The sequence below is a fragment of the Sardina pilchardus genome, chromosome 5 (assembly GCF_963854185.1).
Source record: "Sardina pilchardus chromosome 5, fSarPil1.1, whole genome shotgun sequence".
NCBI lineage: Eukaryota > Metazoa > Chordata > Actinopteri > Clupeiformes > Clupeidae > Sardina > Sardina pilchardus.
Window position 1 is genome coordinate 6653707 of NC_084998.1, and position 10112 is coordinate 6663818.

At 45.3% G+C, this 10112-nt stretch overlaps 1 protein-coding gene across 2 annotated transcripts in view; it reads right to left on the minus strand.

The window, feature by feature from the left end:
* Positions 1 to 9978, minus strand: part of dtx2 (deltex 2, E3 ubiquitin ligase) — a 10454-nt gene extending 476 nt beyond the window's left edge. The window contains exons 1-9 of one of the 2 annotated variants that reach the window (XM_062536143.1): positions 8957 to 9978; positions 7446 to 8049; positions 5392 to 5450; positions 3962 to 4102; positions 2713 to 2780; positions 2346 to 2507; positions 1948 to 2109; positions 1769 to 1858; positions 1 to 1311 (exon numbers count right to left, since the gene is read on the minus strand). The exon at positions 1 to 1311 is cut by the window's left edge and continues 476 nt beyond it. In XM_062536143.1, the coding sequence (XP_062392127.1) occupies positions 1051 to 1311; positions 1769 to 1858; positions 1948 to 2109; positions 2346 to 2507; positions 2713 to 2780; positions 3962 to 4102; positions 5392 to 5450; positions 7446 to 8049; positions 8957 to 9266 (1857 nt within the window). In that variant the 5' untranslated portion in view covers positions 9267 to 9978 and the 3' untranslated portion in view covers positions 1 to 1050. The remainder of the gene's footprint in view (positions 1312 to 1768; positions 1859 to 1947; positions 2110 to 2345; positions 2508 to 2712; positions 2781 to 3961; positions 4103 to 5391; positions 5451 to 7445; positions 8050 to 8956) is intronic. The other variant, XM_062536144.1, reaches the window with a different exon arrangement.
* Between the last annotated feature and the right edge of the window lie 134 nt (positions 9979 to 10112).

A 10112-nucleotide genomic window follows, 5' to 3' on the forward strand; every position in this document is an offset into this window, starting at 1 on the left:
GAGCACGTCTCATGCCTGATTGTTGTTGCATTTCTATTTAGGTTGCTGACAACGTGTCACTGACACCTGAATTAAAAATAAACTTAACAGTACTTGTGGGAAAAAAAACACCACCTTTCACTGACCCCAATCCTTTCTATAAAGAAATAAAACCTTTCAAGGTATTCACATTCTGCACTCAGTGGAATAGTACATGCCACGTTCAAGACACACTGGCAGATCTTTTCATAGAGTAGAAGTTGACAGTGCCACAGAAGTTCTCGTACTGTTACTAATGCTGCAAATGATTAAAAAAAAATCCAAATAACGAATGACTGAGCTGTTCATTTTGAACGATGCTGCACAGGTCAGCAAGCATGGAAGCCAAATGTTTTGCTGTGGAACGTCTCCCTTGGAATTATCTCCTGATTAAATGCACTGCAAAAACTAAAGTGCCACAGAAATGTGTGTATGTTTCCGACTGTAGCTGCCAGCCACACGACGTATATTCAACAGAAACACGACTTTAATCCTTCTTAAGGCCTCCGATCATCAAAGGCGTTTTACGCCTTATTTATTCTCTCAGCCCACCCCTTTTGGAGGATCTCACTGCACTCCAGAGTGCCCGAAAGCCACTTTCTGCTTTGTCTTTTTCAAGATAAAAAAACAGATAGCATGAAAAATATTTTTATGCTACATGTTGACGTTTTTGTTTCTGAAACTGGCTCTGCAACAGGACAAAATCATTCTAATTCTCACCATAATGGAAGAAGAAAACCAAAACCATGTACCCTTGGGTTAGTCTGACATTTTGTCTCTGTTGCTTTCCACTCAAGCCTCTTGGTAGGCCTGCTGCTTGTATGGACGCAGGTGGAGTGCAGGATTAAAACAGACAAGGCTGGATGGAGCAATCGATTAATGCATGCCTTTGGCACCATACAATCCACGTTCACACGTTCATACACACGAGTCCCACACAGAACACTACATAAGGCTAAACTCCCTTCTGTATTAATCATTAATTCAATGATTGCTTAGAGATGGTATGTGGATGAGAGGGGGGGGGGGCAATCAGTGGCCGGGGCTTGGCGTTCCCTGATTCCGTCGCTCCTGTTTTAGGCACTCTTCTGTCACCCCCTGTGATGCCAGCTCGGCCAGCACGTTGTCCAGGTAGTTGGGGTCGGGGTAGCCGTGGCCGGAGATGTTGGACATCATCTCGGTCTTGTGGTGGATCTCGTTCCACACCACCGTGTCGGGCTCCCCCGTGGTGCTCGACGTGCCGACGGTGAAGATGAGCCGTCGAGTCCACGCGATTTTCAACAGTTCCAACACCTGCGGGTAGTAGCGATGATCTTGTTAGTTTGAGTTAGTTACTAACTCGACATGACATCGCATTTAAACCCTAATGCCATCCTAAAAGTTTAGACATCTCATTTTTACCCTAGAAAAGCTAAATTTAACACAAATATTCCCACTCCAAAACCGACTGAGCATATCAGCGTCATTCCACATTCTGGCTCTATGCAGTCGACTCGATTTTCAACAGTTTCAACAGCTGCAGATAGTCACGATGTACTTTTGTTACTAAATCAAAATGACATCGCATTTAAACCCTAATGCCATCCTAAAAGTCTAGACATTGCATTTAAACCCTAATGCCATCCCAAATGTCTAGATAAGCGAAATTTAACACTCAAAAAACCAACTGAGCACATCAGCGTTATTTCACATTCCGGCTCTATGTAGTCGACTACAATAAATCGGGGATAAGCTGCTGCCACCAACGTACCTTTCTGCCCTTTTCATTGTCGGGTAGGAAACAGAAGCGTGGGAAGCCTCTGCAGGTGTACTGCTGGCCTGGGTTGGGATGCTCTGGGCCCTGCGAACAGACCGTGCACTTCATTAATCGCACCGCTTCAGGAGAAGTCATGGGGAACACAGAGGCACGTGTATTTCCATGCTTTTTACCTGGATCCCTGGTAAAATGTTGTACACTATTTGAATTGTTCCACAATCTGCGTGTCCAGGAAGCGATTGAGACACACTGTAGATTTCCATCTTGCCCTTCGGCTGGGTTCCTGTTTTCTGCCCGTAGATTGTCTTGCAAGAGGGACACTGAAGGCTGCCATCCTGCAGACACAAAGCAAAAAGGACTTTCAACATCTCAACGCAAACAAACCAACCATGTTGTTTTCAAAAGCCACAGCACAAAGCTCTCTCCCTCTACGGTCGCCCCCCTAACACCTGGTGCACTGCAAGCATATCTGCTTTGCATACCAGTTTGCGAGCGTCCCTGCTGGGCAACTGATCAGTGTTGACACGATGGCATTGGCACGTTATTTGACAAACCGAAGCGGCCGTCTCACCTTGTTGCCATTGTTGTACATGGCCAGCATGCACAGCATGTGTAGAGTGTGTCCGCATTTGGTCAGCTTGCCCACGGCACTGGGCTGTATCGACTGTCCCCCGTCCGAGGCGCCATCATAGCCAGAGGGAGACATCAGGCGCTCCATACAAATGATGCAATCCTGGGGAGAACAACACCAACACGCTTCCAGAATGAGATTCGATAGGAAGAAGACATCACATCACATAACAACACAGTGGCAACTAAAGCAATTCAAAAGAGTTGGCTGAAAAAGGTGAATAACAAGAGAAGAGTTAAGAGCTATCAAGATGTTAGAGAGAACTCCACAGGAGACAGAAAGAAAAAAAAAAGTGCTGCTAACAAACCTCGTCAGCAGGTGGCGCCACCTCTTCCATGTACCTTTGAATAACATCCTCCGGTTTTTGAGGTCCACCTAAAGCCAAAGAAATTATTTTAAAAAAAAACAACAAAAAAAACAATATCTCACATTTGCAACAGCTTTTAAGATTCATGTGCTATTATGCTCTAGCCTTGTTGTTGATAACAGTGCCCACGCCATGAAATAAAAAGCAAATAACAAAGTATTAAAGCACAAAACATACAGAACTCCTCAAAAGAACCCTTTTTAAATCTGCATAGAATAGGAACAGACTGTTGAATTTTAAGCCCACTCACCATAGCCTAATGAACACATCAAAGCCTTCTGCACATAAAACACTGTCCTGACTACTTTATGCACCAGCCTGATTAATGGTTTTAGAGCAGCACAACACATTAGTGTGAATAATGCAACCGTTAGCCACCGCTGTCTGCAGAGGAGCGTCATGCTCGTCCTCCTTTGTTAGATGACAACCAAATTGATTAGGCTTGTGAGTGTCAGTCTGCAACAAGTGCCTGTAGCACACTGCGGCTGCATTCTTTCAGATTAAAACCAGAGAGGATGAGAAAGACACTTAAAGTCTAGTTGACTTCCAGTATGGCATGGTTTTGGATTGAGATGGTTTGAAATGGTCTGGTGAATTGTTTTTTTTTTTTTTTTTAAGTACCCTCTCGGTCACTGTCTTTTCTGAGCCTGATATGGTCTGTTATTAATGTATGCATGATGGTAAGAACTTTGATTAGAGTCTGCATGAGAGGAGCACTTTACAAGTAGTAAAACAACAACAACAACACAAAAACATGAAATGCCACATGCACATGATGACAAAAATGGACAAATAAAAACAGCTGACGAACAAATGAAAAACACAACATAAAAAAAAAACACAGATAGCGTGAGTGGTGCCGTGACAAGAAACAGATGCAAACGCAAGCAAATATGTGAATTTTGTGGGGATGTCTCAAAACGAACACAACAAGTGTGTCAACAACAACACAAAAAAACAAACAAACAAACAGAACAATACACCCATTATGAGACTCTTTGGAGATTAGCTTACCTCTCCCTGAGCGTAGTGCTAAAAATGACTGAAACCTCTCAGAGGTCAACATAAAACAGAAGCAAATGACCCACATGCAGGATTGAAGCGTCTGGCAGGAGAAGCGAGAGCTCAGTGCGGGGGGGCGGGGGGGGGGCTTGGAGGGGGGGTATAGGGGCGTGAGCGGCGGCGCTACCTGTCCGGGGCTGCCTCTTTGCCCTCCTAACGGCGCCCCCATCGTGGCTTTTGGAGGACCTGCCCGAGCGACGCTGACCGTAGGGGGCGCTCGTGAAGCGAACTCCGAGTCCGGCTGCTGACATCAAAATGGAAGCCATGCCTGGAGCGGACCCCCATGCCGGTGGACACATGCAAAGGGGGGAGGAGGAGGAGGAGGAGGAGGAGGAGGAGGAGGGGTGGTGGAGGAGGAGAGGAGAAGTGATGAGCGGTGGGCGTAGGGTCACAGCGTCGACTGGAGATCAGAACGCTTCTTAAATAGCCCCCCTCCCATCCCCCCACTCCTCTCTCCAGCGTCCAGCTTGTTCTCCTTCTGGACGACTTGTCTTATCAGTTTTTCTGAGGAGGGATCTATGGCCGGAGACAGTTCCTACAAAACAAGCCCCTTCCCCCCTACCCCACCCCACCCCACCCGACAAATCTAGCCTCTTGTCTACATGAATCATTGGGAAACCAGTGGAGCCAGAATGAGACTCTCCTGGATGAGAGGTTCTCTTTCTGAAGGCACAGGCACACTAGCTAGCCTGCTCTCGCCGATCTCCCCCGACTACAAACAAACATTCTCCTTCATGTGCCTCATCAGTACCCCACTCCTCACCCCCCAATCCCCTCAGAGTGTGTCAACAGATGGCCCCATCCAAAGTCCCTCTGCAGTGGCACTGATTCACATCACAGACATCATAAACATGCTACAGAAATCAATGGAGGTGGACACTAGACAAACCAAACATGTCCTCTCGGGGGGATCAAAGTGAATGCAAAAATGTGTGATAACTGGCAGTGATGGAGTCGGATGTGTGTGGATGCCACCCAGAGCACTGAGAGTGAGCGAATGACCTCATTGACAATAACAAACAAACAAAATAAACAAAATCTACGTCATTTCCAGCTGTACTGTGAGCCAAGTCCCAGAGATCACATCATTTACACAACGGCTGAAAAGTGAAAAGGAAAATAAATGCCATTACATCTTATTTCTGAAATCCCTATATAGCAGTAAAACCATGGGGAAAATATTGTGCACTTTTATCAAGAAATGTCTACTGTTACAAGTACTTTTAATGTTTGTAATGTTTCTTGGTATGTTCATCGATCACCTCTTCCATCATGCCATAAATATGAAATAATACAAGAAGAATTAGATTTTCCTTTCCTTTTAAAAGTATTTTCATCAAGAAAAATAAATGATTCTACTAGATGTCATCTCAATGCAGTAAAATAAATAAGTTATATGAAGATTGTGTAGGCCCTGACCAATAAGTGCTCTTAACCTTGTTAGGACAGACTGACACTCACAAGAACCACTGAGTGACACAGTTGTGTTTTAAATATCAACATTTCAAGGAGTCCTTTGAAGACCTTTAGCGGTACTCGGCTCGATGTCAACATTACCTGCCAGGGCTGAGCTCACGCTGCTGGACCCATTCAGGTGGACAGGGATGGTGGGGACACTGGGGGAGAACAACAAACACATATCAATAACAATAACAACAAGGGCCTTTTCTACTCCACACCACCAGGAGAGATGCAGGCTGGCTGACAACAAGCTACTCAAATATTAGCTAAGGCAAGTGCACAGCGGATGGCGAGCCCACAGTCAGTGTGCTTTGGCTTCAGGGGGGATCCATACAGCCATGAGCGGAATGGGCGCACACACGGTAATGCCGTTTGAGTGCTTTCAAATTAGAATCCAACGACTGTGATAATGTGGTGTCACACAGCTGGGCCACTGATTGTCTTCCACCTCTGCTAATACATGCAAATGCATTCACTCTATTTAAACCACACATGACCTATGATAGTAATAATCATGGGAACTACCTTGCTCAGATAATTCATGTAACAATTTCACTAGGTTTGCATGCTTGTCAACAAGTTTTAAACACTCACAGGCCTACTACATCTAAATGTGTGCTGGCTTTTTTTGTTGTTGTTCTAAACTTTTAAATGATTTCACCCTTGTGGGTTCAGTCTTGTTTTCATATCAAGACGGTGGTATCTCCAAATGCTTTTAAGTTGGACGTGGTCATTATAAACATATTAAGTCATCATCAGAATCTTCTCTCTACATTCAGAATGTGTTCTACAATTAAAATGATGGCTTTGTTCATTCTACTGTGAGCAAGAGTAGACTATTCCTCTCCACTTTTTCAAAGAGTAGCCTCTAGACCAAATAACTGGCTTGGGCTTTTCCTCTGCATTTTGAACAAGGGTGTAGTTTGTCTGTCACTGCAGTGGACATGACCTTCCTCTGGGCCGCATGATTGATGTGGTGTCAGAGCAGCCCGACCAAAAACAGGCTCTTCCAGGTTCACAGTTCAACCCGACTAATGGGGGGGGTGAAACAATAGGGCTCTAAATTTGGGGTTTCCTCTTTCACATCACAACAATGAGCTGAAGGCCCAGAGAACCTCTCTCTCTCTCTCTCTCTCTATCTCTCTCTCTCTCTCTCTCTCTCTCCTCCACATTTCCTGGTGTGGTCAGCCCTTCACAGCAGCCAGCGCGTCCTGCTGCGAGGACGAGGTGAACGCAACGGGCAGAGACAAAGCGCTCCCCCCGCCGCGCCTGAATTTCCACTGTCCTGAGTCTGACAAAGGGCGCAAGTCTTTCCACAGATGTAGGTGGACAAAACCCAAGATAGAAAGTCTAGATAGAGCTGCGAGTTATGAATCACGGGGCAAATCATGTTTCTGTAAATCAGTCAACGAGCCATCAACAGTGATCTAGCACAGCCACCGGATATGAGTAGACGGAAAAAAAATCTATCTAGTCTACTAACCAAAGCAATGTGAACAAGAAAGCAAGGAGGTGCAAACACTTCAGGATGAAAAATGCTACATGACTGCTTGTTTAAATCTATAAATCTTCCTCGTAACAGGGATGGGGCAACAATGTGTGGAAACATTAAACTCCACTGAAGCGCAGGACAATAACAAGCAAGGGGCTATTTATCATTTTTATCACCAGTGAATTCCATGGTTGTCTTTGAACCTACAGGAAATATCAGGGCTTTGACTGCAGCAGTGCTTAGGCACAAAACAGGTGGCCACTACTACAGAAATGAACGGCATTGGCAAATGGCCATAATAGCACACGGTTATTACATCCTATTGTATTACAGTCAATGCAAGAAGCTTAATAGCTCACGCCTACATTACATAGAGTAGTGCACCATAACAAAACAATGGAGCAAAGGTTGCTTCAGGTCAAAGTATGTAATTGTTTCACATGCCAAAAGGCAGCGGTCATGCTAACATCTACATTACGTAAGTCCTAAAAAGACAAAAAAAAAAAAAAAGACCATAGGCCATGAGCAATATATCACTCATGGTCATTCATTAACCCATTAGCACCTGATGGGCTTGACTGCTTCCATGACCTTTGACAACATTGATCTGTCTTTTTATTTGATCTTGACTAACACCATTTTGAGTGGCACATCCTACCTTAATCCATTCGTGCTCGGAGCATACGACAGTCCGGCTCCACCGATGGGCCCTGCTCCGGACGGCTGAGCCGTGGAAGACGCAGGGCTCCAGGGGCCACCCCAAGACATGTTCCCCACTGACAGGGGCCTCCTGGGGTAGGGGGAGTACACCGAGGACGGGACGCTTCCGGCGGCACGCCCGTGGGCCTGGAAGCTGGGCCTGTTGGCCTGACCGGCGGAGAAGGAGTGCCGGGACCGGCTGGGCATGGGTCCAGTGGTGCTGCTGTGGCTCAGACACTGCTGACAGGTGCACGCCGGGCCCGAGTGGATCACGGAGCTCGTGGCCAGCGAGTACGGCGCACTGGCCTGACGGCGCACCTGGCGCCTGAAGCCCGAGCTCTTGTTCACTTGAGCCAGTGCGGTTAAGTCCACTATGTAGTTGTACCCGTGGGGCCCGAGGTCGGCGGTGGCCTGTCCGGCCTGGTAGCTGTGCTCGAGCAAAATGGAGGTGCGTATCTCGTATGCAGTCCACCCTCCTTCATCGTTGGCCCACTCCCAGAAGACACCGCTGCTCAAAGCTGAGGACTGGGGGAACAAGCTGCGGCGCACACAGCGCAGTTTTCCTGCAACAGGTACCAAATTAAGAAAGCCATTAATATACTATCTCATATGAGTGGACTGAGTTGGAATCACGAACATGAACATTTGAACAAAAATACATTGCTGAAAGGCACATTACTGATATTTTAGGACTTAATCCTCAAGAACATTCATTCCCCAGTAACTCATAACAGAGAAACCACATAGACAATGACGAGCCATCCTGAGAATAATTAGGGTTATTTATAAAAGGGTAGATTCATTAGTGCTTTAGAAATGTATAATCTCGACTTGCTATATTAGCTGTTTGCAATGAGAAGTGTCACTGACATGATCACCAGTTATCAATACTTAGTGTCACCACAGAGCAGAACAGTTTTGATGAACTCAACTAAACTGTGAGCAATATGATGGTAGTCTAATCGAAATAACGTTAACTTGAATGGGTACAACGAGAAGCTAGGAAAGAAGAACTACCTAACAGCTAACAATGGGCCTAGTAGTTCATGTTTACGTTGAGCAATTTCTGACTGAATCTGCATAACCTTATCTATTATGCTAGGTTAGGATACCCAACAAGCTAGCTAACGTAACATCGCCTAAAACTGAAATAATATAGCTTCATGACCATTGATAGCTTGAGGTGAAACTACTTAACAAGTGCAAACGCCCACTCTATGGCAAATCCTTACCTTAACCTTACCCAAAACAAGTTAGGGGATCAGCCTTAACTCGTCTGGTTAGCGTTAGCACAAAAGGTAGACTTTCAGCGACTAAGGTTAGCTAACATTAGCTAACGTTAGTTTTGACATCTCCATAGTGAAACGTTAGCCAAGCTAGCCATAACACAGGACCAAGTTTTGCTTAACGTTACAGGCAAATACTGGCACATACCTAGCACAAAGTGACCTGTACCATGCGTGAACTTACCAGTATCCTGCCGAAATTGCTTCAAATTTGGGATGTCAATTATATAAGCCGCCAGGCTAGGATCCGACTGTCCAAGGGAGATGCTAGTTGAAGCTGGTCCACCTCTTGATCCTCTTTGATGTAGCAGGCATTGTTCAATATAACAGCTCACCTGGCCACTATAAGGTCGCCAGTAACCGAAATCATCTTGCCATTCCCACACAACCACCATAGGTTGTGCCTGTCCAGGAATTCCAGAAGACGGTGTGGTTACTGATGGTCCACTCCTGGATCCGCTCATACCAGGGGGGAGACCTGAGGCAGTAGCCATCTCGAATAACGTTAGCTCAGCTAACGTTACCTTCAGACAGTGGACTCGCAAGCTAACAAACTTATTAGCAGAAAACACTAATTAATGTAACACCAATCAATAATGCTTTTAGACGCCCTACTGACAAACGTTACAATTTCCTGAATATCCAACCAGCCGCCAACATTAGCTGGCTATCGAGCTGAATTAAGAAATCATAACTAGAGATGGCTATCTATGTTCGCAATGCAATTCTTCTATTGCTAGCATAGCTAGCTAACATGCATTTAACGTTACTAGCGCGATAGGTGGGTATGATATCCCATTCATGCAGTAATTTAACGGCATAGACGATCGCGTTATCAAAGCCAGTTTACTGATGATTTCGAAGATTGCGTGATAATCAGAAATCTTCCTCCAAAAAGACCTGACGTTAGCTAATCCATCTCGTGTACCATCGCTGTCATGCTACTTGGCCAACTGCCTGTTTTCCTTTAGAATCCGACACAACAGTCGGCAGACCAGATCTGTCAGGTAGCTAACATGACTAGCACTATTATTAAGATTATATGAACTAGTTAGAAACGATACCTAGTAAGGTACACAGGTAAACATCCGTATACCGGTGATACTACGCATTTGATAAATTCCTTTACACCTCTATGCTACATGCTACTTCAGTTTTTTCCTCTGGTTACAAGCCACAGACACAGGCAGTGATGATGATCCTTGATGTCCACAGTGACTGTGGCAACAGACGTGCAGCTGATACACTTCAAAATAAAAGCCTTCGGTACAGAGTCAAAGGGCTTTGCGATTTAACATCTTTAGATTGCCATCTTGATAAGTGTTTCATAAATCAAATGA